Source organism: Cydia strobilella, chromosome 6 (assembly GCF_947568885.1).
Source record: "Cydia strobilella chromosome 6, ilCydStro3.1, whole genome shotgun sequence".
In the NCBI taxonomy this organism is placed as follows: domain Eukaryota; kingdom Metazoa; phylum Arthropoda; class Insecta; order Lepidoptera; family Tortricidae; genus Cydia; species Cydia strobilella.
In genome coordinates, this window is record NC_086046.1 from 19,765,377 (window position 1) to 19,786,396 (window position 21,020).

Here is a 21,020-nt window from a genome sequence, read left to right on the forward strand (position 1 = left end):
AATGGACTGAATTATGGTATAAAATGCGGTTTAAATGCAAATAAAAATGTGAAGCTTTAACCTCCTGACAACCAGCTTTTGAAATTTGCTAGTTTAACCTTATGCTTAAGAGCAGATCTGCTCCATATATATTCAACTTAACCGATTCGTTGCGTGTTCCATTTTCAAAAACGTCTGTGGCGGACGAACAATTGTTTCATGACACGACAGGCATGCCTTACGCTATAGAATATGATGACACGCCTCTCGTGTCATCCGCACCGAACCGGTTAAACATGAAGTTGTCACGATTGCTATTTATATGGCAATTTTTTAACATGCGCATACGAAAGGTTAAATTCAATTCTGTCAAGTTGACAAAAAGTCACAATTTGCTTGGGGCCTATGTACTACGTGTAGGACGCCGGTTGTCAGGTTAAAATAGTGTTGGCCAAACCTGTCAACACTTAAAAGAACTTTAGCACTTAAAGTAAGCTGCCGAGTTGCCTGCAAGCTCGCCTTGCTCACAAGTATTATGTATGGCAGCATTTATATAAATAGTATTCACAGCACAGACATTAAAACAATAGAAGTAAATGTTAATATCAAATAGCACTGCTTAGCCATCACTAGTATGACTAACAAAAGTTGAACCAAGCAAAATTAATTTTATGGCAATTCAATTGGTAAAATGCCAGACTGAATTTGCTTGGTTCAACTTTGATTAGCCAGACTACACCAGCTAGTTGCAATAGTCCTTGCCTCCATGAGGTTTTTATTTCTTGAACTTGCCTCAGTCAGTCTTTAACCGTTTCGCCGGTGTTATGGTGCCACTGCTTTGGGAGTTTGAGTCCTCTGAGAAGTTCATGTGTGTTGAAGTGAACTCTGTAGGGCCCTGAGAGTCACTCACAGTTGAGAAACCTGAAAAAAAAAACATGTTTGGTGTGGCTATAAAATATAGTTTGTCAAAGGACTGTCTCATTTCAAACAGAGACTCTATCTATGTCTTACACATGTACTAGCACCCTAAAGGAAAGGATGAGTACAGTTTTTTTTTTGTTCTTATTTACTGCCAATTTGGTTTGACCAACTATATCTACCAATTTTTATGTGAAAAGGCTTTCATACTAAAAGTTAAATAAACATAGACATCACATAAAACTAAAGAACCGGCCTGCGAGTCGGATTGCGCACGAAGGGTTCCATACCATTAGGCACATACTTTATTTATGGCACAAGTAGTTTTACAAGAACTTACAGGTGTTAGAATCCTCGGCCATTCCGAAGTTGGAGTTGGATGAATCGTGCATCTTTTTGGGGGTCAACGTGTTTTCCTTATTATCGCGCTTGGCCGCGTGCTTCTTCTTCTGCTCGTTTGTTGATATCGGCACCCATTTATATATTTTCATGGTTGTTTCCCCTATCGTCACCCATTTCTTTTCCCTGTGGAATATTTATTTATGTTAGGATAATACATATTTATCGTAAAAAAACGTTTAGAAAAAACTATGCCAAATGCGTACCAATGGCGAACTTTTTCAACAGCTTGCATGACTCTTTTGATGTCATCTTTAACACGGTTTCTAGTTTCGGCGCGTACGGAACGAGACATTGTACTGAGAGTTAGTAATAATATAAACTGTAATTATTAAGTTATAAGTTAAAATAAATTTAAATTAAGTTTCTTAATTCAACGGCGTTTAAAATCATCTGCACAAGGCTTCACTTCACGAATTTCGCCATTATGGTTTACGGTGGGAGGGGGTGAAGGACGTCGCTGGGAGGATGAATTATAAAAGTATAGTAGCTTCCGTCTTATTTCATTACAATAAGGTATGTATTTCATTGCATAAACATGATAGTTACGGTTGTCTATGGCTGCTCTATGGTAGTCTATGACGTCTTGCGTTTGGTTATACCACGGTGAAAACAAAATAGGTTACTGTTTTATCTGTTGGATCAATTTTAGGAACACATAATACCTCTTAATTACTTTAGAATGTACTTAATTTTGTTAAATGATTACAATAGTAAATATTATTAAGATTTTTTGATTTATCTGAAAAGCATTTATTACTAATTAAAGTAATTAATAAAAATTATTGAAGCAGGAACTAAACACATCGATCAAGTGTTTTGATTGGGAGTTACGTTACGACATTAGCAGTTTAGAACCAATCACGTTTGACCCACATCGATATATGAAAACAGTGAAAACATACCAACATAAAGAAACTAGTAAAAAATTAAAAATAGGGAAAAATCATACATGAAAATTTTCTAGGTAATCCCTGCCGAAAAATAATTATAGTTTCCGACTTCCGACTAAATACATTTAAAATGTTGCTCTAACGTACAGGTAAGAGTATTAGATTCAGTGAAATACTAAACAATTTTCAGTGCTACAGATGATAAGTTGATACATTTTGTAGTCAATTTTGACTTATATTTAGCGGCTGTCAGTTGTTTTACGTCTTGTGTATTTTCTATAATAAAATATATCCTGTCTATAAATATCATTGAATTTGTACACAATCATTCACGCCGTTTGGACTGCAGCGATGCGCATTGATTGCGATGATGCAACGAGATGATAAGGTGCAGTTTATTTCTAGTAACTAATGCTTCCGTACTACATAATTTGCGTTGTATACACCTTCTTTCCCACCGTATCTCGATGTTGTGCCTGTTGTGTTGCCCCACCAAACAGATCTGAGACATAACCTCAAATAAGTGTTCCTGGTGTCAGTGTCAGTGCTAGATCTGGCTGCACCCGCCCTCTGGGCGTGCACACCCTGCCCACAGCTCCTTGTCCTGTCACTACTGTATAAGCTTCTTATAGAGCCACAATGCAGCACTGTTTAATTTAATATTCCGTTGCACATTATTATGCCTGTTATTTTTTGTTGCAGTAACCTGCATGTTGTGTTCAAACTGTAGAGGTGATACAGTGACTATATTGTTGCGTTGTCCACCGTAAGGTACAGCTAACGAGAACCGTACATCTTCCCTTTCCGTATGGCTGCATATGTTAATCGAACCATATCCATGATGGCTGGTGATGGGCCGCACAATGTGGGGCTCAACAATGGCAATGTGCGCGTCAACATGTCAAACGTGGACTCCCCGCTACAGATTTTTGTGAGAGCCAAGAAGAAGATCAATGATATATTTGTGGAAATTGATGACTATGTTAAAGATGCTGTCACATTTATGCATGGTAAGTTTATTTTAATTTTAATAGTATTCCCAAGCAAAGTTAACCATGTGACCCTAATATTCATAAAACTGCCTCTTTCTGACAAACAAAAATGTCAACTATTAATGTGAAGGTTACTAAATAATGCTTAATACATCAATCCTGTATTGATCTGTTTAACATGTTAATCTACTTGTTATCAGTGTGGACATGATAACTCGATCAATCAATCAATCTTTAATGTCAAAAACACATGTCAAAAATTGCAATACAAATAAAATTAAAAATACACAACACACAATATAGTTATATATACAAATGTCAAAAATAAAAAACCATTAAAAATCAAAAATACAAATGTCAATAAAATAAAATACACTGGGAATCATTTCATGTTAAACTTAGTATAAAATTCTTTCACCGTAAAAAATGCCTTGTCAATTAAAAACACTTTCAACTTTTTAACAAATAGCTCGTAAGAAGCCGCCTCTTTTATTTCACGGCTCATAACTGTGTAGTGAGTAGTGACAGTAGATCACTATTTAGTTCTAGATGTCAACGGCCTAGATTGCTAGATTGTTATTACTCTCGTATATGGGTGACCTTCACGACAATTACGGTTTGAATGTGTGTCACTTTAATGGGCCGTTGTTCAATTGTTCCCCTCATGTACACTTACAGTGTCTGATGAGATGAATGAGTTTTACAATACTGGCCTACTAAATAACAGTGGTATCCAAAACTGGATTTAATTAAGTGATAGTCAACTTACCTTAAATAAATTTATGTTACTGTTACTTTCATGGTTCTACTTTTTATTTGTGATTTCAAAATAAGCCTTGGGTCTACTTTTTTTTTAAACTACTAGTTTAAATCTGGATACTACGCTTTATGTAAAGTTAAAATTATTTCTCTATGAATAAGGTAATGACTAGAAATTCTGTCCAAATACATACATAGTCTTAAAAATCGGACAGTCATTTAAAATCTCAAGAGAACATCTAGTGATACTTATGAATTGTCAGGTGACATCCAAAAATCAGTAACTACTACCGCAAATTCATAGCCATAGTAAACTTCACTAGTTTCAAAACAAAGTAGATTCTTGTTTAATATTTTTTGTGCAATTAGTGAGTTTTGGTTGGCTCCTGACAAAATTATAATCGTTGTATTTTAGAACTTCATATTAATAATTGGAAATTTTATAAAAAATATGTTATAACCACATTTCACATACTTAATAAATATTTTCAGCCATGTCAGGTGGATTTCACGTACTTAATTAACATTTTCAGCCATGTCAGGCACATTTCACATACTTAATTAACATTTTCAGCCCTGTCAGGCACATTTCACATACTTAATTAACATTTTCAGCCCTGTCAGGCACATTTCACATACTTAATTAACATTTTCAGCCGTGTCAGGCACATTTCACATACTTAATTAACATTTTCAGCCCTGTCAGGCACATTTCACATACTTAATAAACATTTACAGCCATGTCAGGCACATTTCACATACTTAATTAACATTTTCAGTCGTGTCAGGCACATTTCACATACTTAATTAACATTTTCAGCCGTGTCAGGCACATTTCACATACTTAATTAACATTTTCAGCCCTGTCAGGCACATTTCACATACTTAATAAACATTTTCAGCCATGTCAGGCACATTTCACATACTTAATTAACATTTTCAGTCGTGTCAGGCACATTTCACATACTTAATATACATTTTCAGCCCTGTCAGGCACATTTCACATACTTAATTAACATTTTCAGCCGTGTCAGGTGACAACAGTATCGCAACCCCACAGGACGTCACCAATGTGGAGGCCTATGTTAGCAAGGTGCAGGCCATTAGGGAGGTGCTCAAGAGGGATCACATGAAAGTCGCGTTTTTTGGCAGGTGAGTCCAATGAAATGTTATGAGTCAGCATCGCGCACGCAATACCTCGGGACTTGCAGGCGGCCGGGCGTTCATACACTAATGTACGATTGCTGCTTAGCACCAGACGGGCCCGGGCACGGACGGGACGGGACGGGCGGGTTTATTAAGTACATAGTTTTAAAATGTTACAGTTTTACATCATATAAAAAATTAAAAGTACCTGCTAAAGGTAAAAAATACTTCTGGATGGTTTTCGATCCTTAGGGCTTCACAATCATGATTTCAGATATTTCGAAAAGTAAACATCAAAGGTTTTTGTCCGAGACAGGACATGAGAGCCAACTCCTGGAGTACCTATGGCTAATGGTTGCTAAAACGCCCACAGTATGGGCGTACATTCAAACATATTGATCATTTAATTTGCACAGGTGTATCTATATTAGATATTGTAGATACATAAATATTTTGTGATCAAAATTGATTGATTTTGTAATGCTCACGGCTTTTAACCGTGAAGCGGAGCCGTTTTTTATGCACACTTTATACTAGTAAAGGTTGATTTATGAGTTATTAACTAGCTGTTACATTTTTATAGGTGCTGTAAACTGTAAATATTGTTATAACTTTTTGCTTAACATTACATTACATTGATTTGTTTTGAACTTCTAACAAGCGCAGTTATTGTTTTTGTTCTTGACGTAACCAGACCGTACTAATTCGCGAATAAGTAGCTTTTGCGTAATAAACTTCACGCAAATTTAAATAAGGTGTACGGAATACTGTACCTACATTTAAAACAGCTGGCTTAGGCTTCACTTAATCGGCTACCTATCTACCTAACATATCGAATATCGAGAGTAAAGTCGAATCTTGCTGAATAATCGAATTAAGTACGTTGAACACTATGCATTACATAACAGGCGTGTTATTCTCTAGTCTGAAAAACTAATTTTGTCAATATCTCATATTCAATATCTGTTCTCAAGACACCCTCTATGTAAAGATCATATTAGAAGACAATTAGAAGATAATTATCATGACTGTGGAGAGTTATGCGCTGAATACATTGTTCACGGTGCACTCTGCTCACCGAGCCGTTAAATGCCCCCTTTTATACTCGTAGCGGACAGTGACCTCATTGGTTTACGATTTGTTTTGATTGCTACACATGATTAAAAGTATTAAAACTTTATGGGGGCATTACACCAAAATATCACTTTTGTGGGTGACGCATATAGCAGCTACCATCACAAATTGCTAACGCTCCGCCTCCACGTGTGTACGGGGCTCGCTTTCCGCCTTGAGCCCGCCACTCAAACGTGATACTGGCTTTGTTCGGTGTTTGTTATCCACACTGCACTAATAAATATTCCCAAGTATCGCAAAAACCAATCGACCGATTTAGATTCGACTTTCACTTAATTATTTGTCTATTATTGTAAGAACAATTTTTTTTATTTATCTCTTTATCCACAGAACGAGCAACGGCAAGAGCACAGTGATAAACGCCATGCTGCACGACAAGATATTGCCGAGCGGCATCGGGCACACCACCAACTGCTTCCTACAAGTAGAAGGTTCTGATACCGATGAGGCCTTCCTGCGCACCGAGGGCTCTGATGAGAAGCAACCCGTACAGGTATTTAATGAGCTCCCTTGAATAAATGTATGGTTCGAGTTTATAGGTGCCCGGATCCGCAGCCAGTTCTATTTTTGTGTAAGTCAGACAATCTTTATCTCATATAGAAATGTTTTTTCTGAGAAATTGGGACATTAGACGTATAACGCCAATTACGCAAGGAAAGACGTAAACCCTCCTACTTGTATACGTACAACACGTCAACTCTACTGCCGTGAATGTGAAATGGTGTTTAAGAGCAAGTTTGGTCTGGCCAGCGACATAGAAGCTCACGAGAGGAAAAATCCTTGATTGCCGAGGTCGTCATCGAAATCGATGTGGAGGACTATATGTGTCCTTTTCAGTAAGCCAGAAGATCTCAAAGAACTGTCAACCAACTGATACGTTTTTTAGAGTTCCGTACCCAAAGGGTAAAAAGGGGACCCTATTACTAAGACTCTGCTGTCTGCTGTTTGCCTGTCCGTCTGTCAGCAGTATGTATCTCATGAACCGTGATAGCTAGAGAGTTAAACTTTACACAGATCGTGAATTTCTGTTGCCGCTAAAACAACCAATACTAAAAACGGAATAAAATAAATATTTAAGTTTTTAGTTTTCAGAGTCTTTTGTAAAAGGAAAACAGAAAAGTTATCATCATAACGATATCGAGAAAGAGCCCACGATGTACTTACACGAGGAACGGCTTAACATTTGTTTGATTCGTCGTGACCTCCGCACGCCGAGCGCAGGCGCGGTTTTCGTCGACACTGACGTGATGATCAAATTGAATTATTTCCTTTTTCAGTCCGTGAGCCAACTCGGCCACGCTCTGTGCGCGTCGCGCCTGCAGGAGTGCTCGCTGGTGCACGTGTACTGGCCGCGCGAGCTGTGCGCGCTGCTGCGCGACGACGTGGTGCTCGTGGACAGCCCCGGGGTGGACGTCACGCCTAACCTGGACGAGTGGATCGACCAGTACTGCCTCGACGCGGACGTGTTCGTACTTGTCGCTAATGCAGAGTCCACGCTCATGGTTACTGTGCGTACAATGCTGTCCGTTATACTATAGCGAGGGTTCCTCAAAGTACGGCCTTCTAGATCCAACCCGCGAAAATTAAGCGAAGGCCTGGCCGTTGCCTTCCTAATTCATGTTGCCTTTGTCTAAATGTTATTCGTGATCTATGGTCAATATTCATAAAATAAATAAAATAAAATAAAAAAGCCCTTTATTTGATGTAGACACGGTTACATATAAATTTGAAAAATAAAACTTAAACTTAAAATTAGTGTATTAATTACATGAATCCCTAGTGGGTAAAGGCCCCCTCCAGTGCTGCCCGGTCAATATTCATATTTATATGAAATTATATATAAGAATTTATATAAAGTTTTAACTGTATCTTCTCATTTATTTCAGGAAAAAAACTTTTTCCACAAAGTATCGACAAAGATATCGCAACCGAACATCTTCATACTCAACAACCGGTGGGACGCCTCCGCTTCCGAACCTGAATATCTAGACCAGGTAATCGATCCTACTAATATTATAAACGTGAATGTTTGTAGCTTAGTTGGGATCACTGCCAGCTAACTTTTAAGGAAACGAGTAGAAAAATCGAATTAAATAGACAAACTTACGGAAGTCAAATATTTGTCCACGTAACCACTTTGTGATAGATTAAGGGCAAGTAGCACCAACCACAATTGACAGATTGATCATCGTGAATTAGCAGTCAACTATGAAACTACCCATAGTATGAAATTTCTCGCACATTTTATAGGTGACAGACGGTTTATACGAGTTTAAAAGTGTGCATTGTAAAGACCAGCAGCACCAACACCAACTACAACTGAAATACTGTACCTCTAACATGGTTTTTGTCAAAGGTCCGAACTCAGCACGCCAACCGCTGCGTAGACTTCCTCTCTCGCGAACTGCGAGTATGCTCGCCCAAAGAAGCAGAAGAACGCATATTCTTTATCTCCGCTAAAGAAGCGTTGCTAACGCGCATGCGAGAGCGAGAAAAGCCCGTTACATGTGAGTAGGATAGACGTACATATTATGATTTTGTATGCCTTGTAATCATTCCCAAACGTAGACATTGGACTAATTTAAACTTCAAAGTCTTTGATTCAATATCAAATTTTCTTAGTGGTGTATTAAAAAAACCGGCCAAGCGCGAGTCAGGCTCGCGCACGAAGGGTTCCGTACCATTACGGAAAAAAACAGCAAAAAAATAACATTTGTTGTATGGGAGCCCCATTTAAATATTTATATTTTTCTGTTTTTAGTATTTGTTCTTATAGCGGCAACAGGAATACATCATCTGTGAAAATTTCAACTGTCTAGCTATCACGGTTCATGAGATACAGCCTGGTGACAGACGGACAGCGGAGTCTTAGTAATAGGGTCCCGTTTTTACCCTTTGGGTACGGAACCCAAAAAAAATGTAATGTTTAGACAGCCACACTTTTCCATTAATTTTTCAGTTTAGCAAGCCTCAACAAGAGGATTAGGCTATTTGGATGAGGCGTGAAATGACCTTGAATAACAAGGAATGTAAGGTTATGTAGTGTTACAGTAGTAACTTAGATTTTTTCCCAGCGCCCACACTGGTGGAGGGCCACCAAGTGCGCTACTTCGAGTTCGTGGACTTCGAGCGCAAATTCGAGGAGTGCATCAGCCAGTCCGCCGTGCGCACCAAGTTCGCGCAGCACTCGCGGAGGGGCAAGAACATCGCCTCCGACGTGATGGCCAAGCTCGACCAGGTACTGTGTGATACTGTGCTCTCAGTTCGAGGAGTGCATCAGCCAGTCCGCCGTCCGCACCAAGTTCGCGCAGCACTCGCGGAGGGGCAAGAACATCGCCTCCGACGTCATGGCCAAGCTCGACCAGGTACTGTGTGATACTGTACTCTCAGTTCGAGGAGTGCATCAGCCAGTCCGCCGTCCGCACCAAGTTCGCGCAGCACTCGCGGAGGGGCAAGAACATCGCCTCCGACGTGATGGCCAAGCTCGACCAGGTACTGTGTGATACTGTGCTCTCAGTTCGAGGAGTGCATCAGCCAGTCCGCCGTCCGCACCAAGTTCGCGCAGCACTCGCGGAGGGGCAAGAACATCGCCTCCGACGTCATGGCCAAGCTCGACCAGGTACTGTGTGATACTGTGCTCTCAGTTCGAGGAGTGCATCAGCCAGTCCGCCGTCCGCACCAAGTTCGCGCAGCACTCGCGGAGGGGCAAGAACATCGCCTCCGACGTCATGGCCAAGCTCGACCAGGTACTGTGTGATACTGTACTCTCAGTTCGAGGAGTGCATCAGTCAGTCCGCCGTCCGCACCAAGTTCGCGTCATACATCGCCTCCGACGTCATGGCCAAGCTCGACCAGGTACTGTGTGATACTGTACTCTCAGTTTGAGGAGTGCATCAGCCAGTCCGCCGTCCGCACCAAGTTCGCGTCATACATCGCCTCCGACGTCATGGCCAAGCTCGACCAGGTACTGTGTGATTGTACTCCTAGTTCGAGGGGTGCATCAGCCAGTCCGCCGTCCGCACCAAGTTCGCGTCATACATCGCCTCCGACGCCATGGCCAAGCTCGACCAGGTACTGTGTGATACTCTACTCCCAGTTCGAGGGGTGTATCAGCCAGTCCGCCGTCCGCACCAAGTTCGCGTCATACATCGCCTCCGACGTCATGGCCAAGCTCGACCAGGTACTGTGTGATACTGTACTCCCAGTTCGAGGGATGCATCAGCCAGTCCGCCGTCCGCACCAAGTTCGCGTCATACATCGCCACCGACGTCATGGCCAAGCTCGACCAGGTACTGTGTGATTCTGTACTCCCAGTTCGAGGGGTGCATCAGCCAGTCCGCCGTGCGCACCAAGTTCGCGTCATACATCGCCTCCGACGTGATGGCCAAGCTCGACCAGGTATATACTTTTTACAGTGTCTTTCTCATTTTAGCGCTTTTACGGATGCCAGACTGCGCTGCGTTACTGATTTTTACGAAAGCAACTAGCTGACCCAGACCCTGACCATCTAACCCAGAAGGGAAAATGTCTTTATTGGGATTAGCACGGTTTTCCTTTGAAGCTCGACCTAGCGCAAGTAAAGACTTAAGTTACTGGCGCAAGTAGCAAGTACTGAATTAATTTTTATCAAGCAGAAAACGAGCGGTATTACATTTTTTTAGGAAAGGAAAAGACTCGGACCTTGCGACCTTTTGAAAACCGGTCCGATCGCTGATACCAACTTAGCTTACCAGTGAAAACAATTGGCACCTATTTTTATAGCACCCCTGCTGTCTTTAATTAAGGTTCCAATGATTGGGGAAGATACGAACAAAACGGTATAATTTACATCATTAATCGCAATATTGTTTCAGGTGTACAACAACGCTACAGAACAAAAATCCGCCAAAGTAGAGAAGCAACGTATTCTGCACGAACAACTAAGTTCTATTGAAGAGCAGTTGACGACCGTCACCCGCCAGATGAAGGACAAGATCAACCGTATGGTCGAGAGTGTTGAACACAAGGTAGGATTTTATGTTTACGATACAAGGTTCATTACGGTTACGGGATTAGATCGATTTGTATAACACTTTGCTATATGGCGGACACGCTATACATCAAAAATCACTTGCGTTACTATGTGTGAACGGCACGTCTGTACACGCGGTATGCGTCATAATGTGGATAAGTTGCTTAAAAACAGTACTGAGCGGTCGGTAACAGGTCGTCAATCTGGTGTCGCGGGGCGAGGGCATTCAAGTCGGGGCGGGGCGGTGCGTGGCCGTTCTGTATGATAATACTATTCCTTATCATGTGGTTATATTCAATCCTTTGAATATTTTTGGAATTTTTATTTTACTATTTGGAATCTAGATTCTGTAATTAAGTAGACAATTTTATGTGGGTTATATTTACATTTAAGTCCTAATTTATCTTTCTATTCTAAAATGTAAAAAAATAGACACAAAGTTGCACAATGTTGGGATTTTTTTTGCTCTGGAGGAGTTTTGTTTGATCAACTAGAAATTAGGTTCCAGTACATTTTCTTCATTTTTCTGCGTAACTATGACGTTACCATTTCTTTTTCAAACAGGTCTCACTGACCCTCAGTCAAGAAATCCGTCGCCTCGCAGCCCTAGTGGACGAGTACGACACCCCGTTCCGCGCCGACCGCGTCGCACTCGACCAATACAAGAGAGCGCTGCACCGCCACGTGGAGGCCGGGCTGGGGTCCCGGCTCAAGAAGAGGCTCAGCCACGATATAGGTCACGAGATGGACGAGGCGCAGAAGGAGATGGCCGGTGAGTGAGACAGCAGACACAATATCTAGTACGTTAATGAGAGACGAGTGTTATACAGCGGCTTAAGAGAATACGACACACCGTTTCGCGCCGTTACGTGTCGAGGCCGGGCTCGGGGCCGAGTTCATGAAACGGCTCAGCCACACGAGGCAGGTGAGAAATTAGATCCTTCATTCAGCACCAGCATTATTAGTAGAGTAGTCCATTTTACTTTAATTGCCAGTTAAAATAGAACTATATTTCCTAGCAAAATAGGTTTTCATAAGACTAGAGAAAGTGGACGAAAAGAGAGCAACAAAGGCAAGAACTGTATTCATAATTACACTAATTCTGGAGTTTGGCTTCTCGTTCGATCACACTTTTTTTCAGGGATACGTTCATGAAGGTCTCATGTTCATGAAGGATCACGTTCTCGACGTGCTTCGAAGCACTGATCTAATTATAATTTTTCATTCCAGAGCGCATGTACAACATCCTCCCCATGCACAAGCGAGCAGCGGCCGCCACGGTGATGCAGCCTCACCAGCAACCCTTCGAAGTGCTCTACCGCCTCAACTGCGACAACCTCTGCGCCGACTTCACTGAGGACCTCAGCTTCCGCTTCTCCTACGGCCTCACCGCTATTATACAGCGCTTCCAGGGCAGGGGGCATACTAAAACAACGCTTAAGAATGCCCCGCAATACACGCCGGTGAGTTACACTCGTCACGAGGCAACCTATGTGGACTACTGAGGACCTCAGCTTCTTCTCCTACGGCCTCACTGCCATCATACAACGCTTCCAAGGCATAGGGCATACTAAGACAGCGCTCAATAACGCCCCGCAACACACGCCGGTGAGTTGCGACTAACGAAAGCGACCGCCATCTGACGCTTGAACTCGAAGGGGAAACTAAGCACTATCAACATTAAATGATCGAATTTTTTTGCAGATCCCAGCGACGATCACGCCGGCACCCAACTCCATGGAGCTGACGCGGCCCGGCGGCGTCATCGGGCCCTTCAGCGCCGAGGAGTGGAGCCTCGTGTCCAAGTTCGCTCTCGGAGCTCTCACCTCGCAGGGCACCATGGGAGGCCTGCTGCTCTCCGGCCTGGTAATGTACAACACCCACCTGCACCTCGCAGGGCACCATGGGAGGCCTGCTGCTCTCCGGCCTAGTAATGTACAACACCCACCTGCACCTCGCAGGGCACCATGGGAGGCCTGCTGCTCTCCGGCCTGGTAATGTACAACACCCACCTGCACCTCGCAGGGCACCATGGGAGGCCTGCTGCTCTCCGGCCTGGTAATTTATCGACACAGACAACAACTAGACAGACCACATAAGGCAATTGCAGTCACCACACATAACTCAGTTCTGCTCGAATTGTATTATTTGACAAGTATAATTGCGCCTAAGTCCACCTCGTGTTCTTTGTAAACGTTTCATGATGCGGTGTCTGTGATATCTCTAACGGCAACACTCGCACACGAATCCATCCATGTGATACGGCTGCACCGAGTAGATTTCTCAATGTGAACAAGTATGAATAATTTTGATGAGCGATCTCTTACTAAAGGAATCTGGTACCGAACAGTTCAATGTCAACCCCCTCAGGTCCCATGGTTTGACAAAAAGCTAAGCAGGAAGCAGGTAGTATCACTCCTCAGGCTTCGTTCCGGGCACATCCCGTCAAACAAATTCAAGCACCTTATGAAATTAGCTGCATCACCAAACTGTCCTGAATGCAATCAGATAGAAGATGTTCACCATGTGTTGATGGAGTGCGTCCGCAACGAGGCGCTGAGGAACGACATGACATTTATCAAAACTGCCAACATAGGTAGCTGCAACATCGTCCTGGCATCGCCACTATCAGACGAGGCCAGGATGATGTGCAAGCTATACTTAAGAATAATGTACACCACTACATTATTTTTTACCTACAGTAGTATTGCAGTACTTCAATATTACTATAGATCTCAGTACAGGGGTGACATCGTCACTGAGTGACGAAACCCCATTAAAAAAAAGAAAAAAAAAGTATGAATGATTTGTTCTTGACTCATCTCCTGTATGATTATAGCGTTCTAACAATATCTATTTATTTTCACAAATAAAATAATCGTAATTTAAATTCTCCGCTTTTTCAGCTGCTCAAGACAGTCGGCTGGCGCATAGTAGCCGTGACCGGGGCCGTTTACGGCGCCCTCTATATGTACGAGCGTCTAACATGGACGGCCAAGGCGCAGGAGAGGCTGTTCAAGAAGCAATACGTGACGCACGCCAGTAACAAGCTGCGGCTCATCGTCGACCTCACCTCCGCCAACTGCAGCCACCAAGTGCAGCAGTGAGTAGTGTACTGTACATTAACACCCTCTATCTGTATGAGCGACACATGGACCGCCACACAGGGGAGACTGTTCAAGAAGCAATATGTGACGCACGCCAGCAACAAGCTGCGGCTCATCGTCGACCTCACCTCCGCCAACTGCGGCCACCAAGTGCAGCAGTGAGTAGTGTACTGTACATTAACACCCTCTATCTGTACGAGCGACACATGGACCGCCACACAGGGGAGACTGTTCAAGAAGCAATATGTGACGCACGCCAGCAACAAGCTGCGGCTCATCGTCGACCTCACCTCCGCCAACTGCAGCCACCAAGTGCAGCAGTGAGTAGTGTACTGTACATTAACACCCTCTATCTGTACAAGCGACACATGGACCGCCACACAGGGGAGACTGTTCAAGAAGCAATATGTGACGCACGCCAGCAACAAGCTGCGGCTCATCGTCGACCTCACCTCCGCCAACTGCAGCCACCAAGTGCAGCAGTGAGTAGTGTACTGTACATTAACACCCTCTATCTGTACGAGCGACACATGGACCGCCACACAGGGGAGACTGTTCAAGAAGCAATATGTGACGCACGCCAGCAACAAGCTGCGGCTCATCGTCGACCTCACCTCCGCCAACTGCAGCCACCAAGTGCAGCAGTGAGTAGTGTACTGTACATTAACACCCTCTATCTGTACGAGCGACACATGGACCGCCACACAGGGGAGACTGTTCAAGAAGCAATATGTGACGCACGCCAGCAACAAGCTGCGGCTCATCGTCGACCTCACCTCCGCCAACTGCAGCCACCAAGTGCAGCAGTGAGTAGTGTACTGTACATTAACACCCTCTATCTGTACAAGCGACACATGGACCGCCACACAGGGGAGACTGTTCAAGAAGCAATATGTGACGCACGCCAGCAACAAGCTGCGGCTCATCGTCGACCTCACCTCCGCCAACTGCAGCCACCAAGTGCAGCAGTGAGTAGTGTACTGTACATTAACACCCTCTATCTGTACGAGCGACACATGGACCGCCACACAGGGGAGACTGTTCAAGAAGCAATATGTGACGCACGCCAGCAACAAGCTGCGGCTCATCGTCGACCTCACCTCCGCCAACTGCAGCCACCAAGTGCAGCAGTGAGTAGTGTACTGTACATTAACACCCTCTATCTGTACGAGCGACACATGGACCGCCACACAGGGGAGACTGTTCAAGAAGCAATATGTGACGCACGCCAGCAACAAGCTGCGGCTCATCGTCGACCTCACCTCCGCCAACTGCAGCCACCAAGTGCAGCAGTGAGTAGTGTACTGTACATTAACACCCTCTATCTGTACGAGCGACACATGGACCGCCACACAGGGGAGACTGTTCAAGAAGCAATATGTGACGCACGCCAGCAACAAGCTGCGGCTCATCGTCGACCTCACCTCCGCCAACTGCAGCCACCAAGTGCAGCAGTGAGTAGTGTACTGTACATTAACACCCTCTATCTGTACGAGCGACACATGGACCGCCACACAGGGGAGACTGTTCAAGAAGCAATATGTGACGCACGCCAGCAACAAGCTGCGGCTCATCGTCGACCTCACCTCCGCCAACTGCAGCCACCAAGTGCAGCAGTGAGTAGTGTACTGTACATTAACACCCTCTATCTGTACGAGCGACACATGGACCGCCACACAGGGGAGACTGTTCAAGAAGCAATATGTGACGCACGCCAGCAACAAGCTGCGGCTCATCGTCGACCTCACCTCCGCCAACTGCAGCCACCAAGTGCAGCAGTGAGTAGTGTACTGTACATTAACACCCTCTATCTGTACGAGCGACACATGGACCGCCACACAGGGGAGACTGTTCAAGAAGCAATATGTGACGCACGCCAGCAACAAGCTGCGGCTCATCGTCGACCTCACCTCCGCCAACTGCAGCCACCAAGTGCAGCAGTGAGTAGTGTACTGTACATTAACACCCTCTATCTGTACAAGCGACACATGGACCGCCACACAGGGGAGACTGTTCAAGAAGCAATATGTGACGCACGCCAGCAACAAGCTGCGGCTCATCGTCGACCTCACCTCCGCCAACTGCAGCCACCAAGTGCAGCAGTGAGTAGTGTACTGTACATTAACACCCTCTATCTGTACGAGCGACACATGGACCGCCACACAGGGGAGACTGTTCAAGAAGCAATATGTGACGCACGCCAGCAACAAGCTGCGGCTCATCGTCGACCTCACCTCCGCCAACTGCAGCCACCAAGTGCAGCAGTGAGTAGTGTACTGTACATTAACACCCTCTATCTGTACGAGCGACACATGGACCGCCACACAGGGGAGACTGTTCAAGAAGCAATATGTGACGCACGCCAGCAACAAGCTGCGGCTCATCGTCGACCTCACCTCCGCCAACTGCAGCCACCAAGTGCAGCAGTGAGTAGTGTACTGTACATTAACACCCTCTATCTGTACGAGCGACACATGGACCGCCACACAGGGGAGACTGTTCAAGAAGCAATATGTGACGCACGCCAGCAACAAGCTGCGGCTCATCGTCGACCTCACCTCCGCCAACTGCAGCCACCAAGTGCAGCAGTGAGTAGTGTACTGTACATTAACACCCTCTATCTGTACGAGCGACACATGGACCGCCACACAGGGGAGACTGTTCAAGAAGCAATATGTGACGCACGCCAGCAACAAGCTGCGGCTCATCGTCGACCTCACCTCCGCCAACTGCAGCCACCAAGTGCAGCAGTGAGTAGTGTACTGTACATTAACACCCTCTATCTGTACGAGCGACACATGGACCGCCACACAGGGGAGACTGTTCAAGAAGCAATATGTGACGCACGCCAGCAACAAGCTGCGGCTCATCGTCGACCTCACCTCCGCCAACTGCAGCCACCAAGTGCAGCAGTGAGTAGTGTACTGTACATTAACACCCTCTATCTGTACGAGCGACACATGGACCGCCACACAGGGGAGACTGTTCAAGAAGCAATATGTGACGCACGCCAGCAACAAGCTGCGGCTCATCGTCGACCTCACCTCCGCCAACTGCAGCCACCAAGTGCAGCAGTGAGTAGTGTACTGTACATTAACACCCTCTATCTGTACGAGCGACACATGGACCGCCACACAGGGGAGACTGTTCAAGAAGCAATATGTGACGCACGCCAGCAACAAGCTGCGGCTCATCGTCGACCTCACCTCCGCCAACTGCAGCCACCAAGTGCAGCAGTGAGTAGTGTACTGTACATTAACACCCTCTATCTGTACGAGCGACACATGGACCGCCACACAGGGGAGACTGTTCAAGAAGCAATATGTGACGCACGCCAGCAACAAGCTGCGGCTCATCGTCGACCTCACCTCCGCCAACTGCAGCCACCAAGTGCAGCAGTGAGTAGTGTACTGTACATGTGAACACTTTCAAAAATAGACTAGATACACATTTTAGAACTTTAAAAAGTGCAAAATAAAATACAAGTGCTCGATATACACGCATCAGCTCCAAGAGCTGTTAGTGTATCAAATAAATAATAATAATAAGCATTAAGGATGGTATTCCGCTTGTACAATATCTTGGTCCAATGTGTATTTGCGTCTCACATTTTGTTTAATGAGAGAGTGAAAAGAAGTAGGTAATTTTTCGTAATCTAATTGCTTAAAACAAGCTCAGCAGCTAATTAAATGCCTTCACGTAATTCCAAAATAACTCTGCAACGATTGACAGCACAGACTGTGCAAGTGTTATTTATACATATAAGTTTGACGTTTAACCTTTTCGATGCCGTGTCAAACACAAAAGCTGTCATCCAGACGCCACGTCACCGAAGTGTCAAAACTTAAATTGAACTTTATGCTTATGCACGTAGGTCTATGTTGCTCTGTGGTCTATGACCGACTGTGGTCTATGGGCTTTGGCCAACGCCAACCGGTTTAACAACCTACGGTTAGGTTAGTTATTCCAAAAGGTTAAAATAACACTTGCACAGTCTAGGCTATCAAAATGGCTGTAGACTTATCTTGGTCTAACTCTATCAATCTCCTTTCAGGGAGTTATCGACGATGTTCGCCCGCCTCTGCCGCCTGATCGACGAGGCCACCACGGAAATGGACGAGGAGCTCACCGAGGTTCGCGAGGCCTCCAAAATGCTAGAAGACGCGTCCACATCGGCTAAAAAATTACGCAACAAAGCCAACTATTTAGGCCATGAATTGGAGTTGTTTGACGACGCGTTCCTCGCACACAACTGAGTGACACCGCTGTGGTGAGTAAATAATTAAATATCCAGAGAATTAACCAAGATTCCTGCTGTTGAAGTGGATTTCTCTAAGGGAAACGACGAGTTAAGCGAGACGTGCCCCTACGTTTGACTTTTTTAGATTTTTTTATTATTGTATAAATTAGGAGCGAAAAACATACTTCATACAAATTTTTAAATGCTCCTAACTATAAAGGGGCCCACTGATTATCAGTCCGCCGGACGATATCAGCCTGTCAGTTAGAACAAAAATTGACAGTTCCGAACAACTGACATCGTTGCCGATCCGGCGGACTGGTAATCAGTGGGCGTGGGCCCCTTTATAGTAATTAAAATCCGAAAAAATCCTCCACTTTCGTCTTAAAGGTTTCGTCTGAAATATAGGGAAAATGGACAAATTCACTGCCTTTCTCGCCATACATTCCACAATTAATTAGTCCGACAGTCCATTTCTTATCTTTGAAATTTCTAACGGTGGAATATTTTTCCCACAGGTATGGAATGTGCTGCTCACAAAGATCGCCGCCAAGCGGCGTCGCACCGAAGGTACGAGTAAACGTACGTTATGTTCAGTGTATAGTATAGCGAATATAACTCTATGTACATTACTACGACATGTTGTTGTTTTCACACGTTATTTATTAACTTTGTTTTATAGCGATCTAATTACGCGAAGGCTAACTTCTAAGAAACCGTTGAATGTTTGACATTTTACTGGCTTGAATGAATTTATGTTAGGTTTATTGTGCTTCCTTTGTGATTTTAGTTTATTGTTTGCCTCAAACACCGCGGTGCTATCTGTACATACGAATAGAGAAGCTCTCGGACATTTAGTTTCCCTAGCCTCGTAACGCCCTCCGTACAAAGTTTCCCTATTTTTAATTTGAACTTTGTTGTATAATACATTAAGGTGACTTTCGTGTGTTTTAGAAAGCAATGAAACAAAAGAAATGCTACTTTATTTCGTTGTTGTAAGGTTCGAATTAGATTGAAACAGGGTGTACATTGTAACGTACATTGGGCCTTACGAGGCTAAAACAAATTGTTATTGTAATTTTAGGAAATTCTAACACAATCTTATGAAGTACATTTACGCTCCTCGTGTTATCTGTCTGTATGTTACGTATTTATTAGTGTATAGTTATCGCTTTAACTCGTACGTTCTGTAAACGCACGACGTAACTCGTGCTAGAGATTATACGAATTAGTTACCTAAAGGAACCGTAGGACCGGTACTTTGGCAATGCGTTCGCCTGAAGTATTGATTACCTGTGATACAACTTTATATGGCTTTTTAGCGTTTTGCGTTTTCACTACACGATACACTGCAGTGTACTAGTTTTTGATAACTGGTACTGTACTAAATCTGTTTTACTCATAATGAAATTGATAATCAAGTAATGACATCGTCGAGTGACATAGCGCTCAAAGCATTCATATACCGAAATATGGTGGACATGCCCCATAGCAAACATTATCCAATTTAGCGTGAGTTATTCTTATACACTGACCTTATTGTATATGTATTCAAAAAATGCAATCATACCAACTAAATAGACAATGATGGCACAATCGCATTCATTACTTATATTTTTGCCACTGAAATTTTAACTTTTTTTACGGCACCTATTTTCATGTAATTAATGCGATTGTTCTCTGGACTGAATGTCATAGCTAATTTGTAAGTAGGTTCCTAGTGTTGACCGACGCAACCCCGTTACCTTAGGAGGATGTTTAAAATTTGACATATTTTCTTATAGGTATAGAAAAATAGATGAATCAGATTGCTTTTTTATTTATTGTATGTTAAACAAAAAAATAAAAACACTTGCCTTATTCAACATGACATTTATAAAAGCAATATCGGCACTACTTTGAAAAAATCTCGCCAACGACAGATTAATCCGTTACAGACCACAGAGCAACACAGACCTACGTGCATATGCATAATGGTGACGGTGACGTGGCGTCTGAGTGACAGCTTTCGTGTTTGACACGGCGTCGAAAAGAGTAAAAGGCAGTAACTACATACATAGCAGTAACTGTAATTCTGTATGCACGCCATAAACAGATAACACATTATTCTTTTGATTGACAGTAACGAGTATTTTTCAAAATAGTGCCGAAATTCTTTATCTCTTTAGTGAGTGATTTGTTTGGTCTTACCGTCTGTTGTCTAAGAGCTCCTAGCGCTATATTTCCTAAACACAAATTTCAGCATTTAAACAACCGAACGCAAAGTCAACGTTGATTTGTTGAGCTGTTTTATATTATTTATTCACCCATATCTCAAGGACATTCACTTTGAAGGTATCATTACAAAGTGGCTAGTATATGGGCGGTTCATATATATAGTATTTCTCCAACGATAGCCTCGACTACGCCTCTATGTGGATTAACCCTCGGCTAAAGGCAAAC

General features: G+C 43.7%; 2 protein-coding genes across 2 annotated transcripts; one reads left to right on the forward strand and one right to left on the reverse strand.

The window, feature by feature from the left end:
- Window positions 1–526: 526 nt before the first annotated feature.
- Window positions 527–1,733, reverse strand: LOC134742245 (B-cell CLL/lymphoma 7 protein family member A). Its single transcript, XM_063675274.1, has 3 exons — window positions 1,503–1,733; window positions 1,238–1,422; window positions 527–900 (listed from the first exon to the last, which is right to left on the reverse strand). Exons 1-3 carry the CDS (start codon window positions 1,589–1,591, stop codon window positions 773–775), a joined length of 402 nt encoding a protein of 133 aa, XP_063531344.1. The 5' UTR covers window positions 1,592–1,733; the 3' UTR covers window positions 527–772.
- Window positions 1,734–2,171: 438 nt separating this feature from the next.
- LOC134742284 (transmembrane GTPase Marf) lies at window positions 2,172–19,444 on the forward strand. The gene is made up of 15 exons (XM_063675334.1): window positions 2,172–2,338; window positions 2,892–3,199; window positions 4,966–5,092; window positions 6,551–6,713; window positions 7,498–7,728; window positions 8,107–8,214; window positions 8,577–8,727; window positions 9,295–9,458; window positions 11,074–11,226; window positions 11,796–12,003; window positions 12,462–12,694; window positions 12,936–13,097; window positions 14,138–14,334; window positions 18,393–18,608; window positions 19,097–19,444. Exons 2-14 carry the CDS (start codon window positions 2,998–3,000, stop codon window positions 18,592–18,594), a joined length of 2,301 nt encoding a protein of 766 aa, XP_063531404.1. The 5' UTR covers window positions 2,172–2,338; window positions 2,892–2,997; the 3' UTR covers window positions 18,595–18,608; window positions 19,097–19,444.
- The last annotated feature ends 1,576 nt before the right edge of the window (window positions 19,445–21,020 follow it).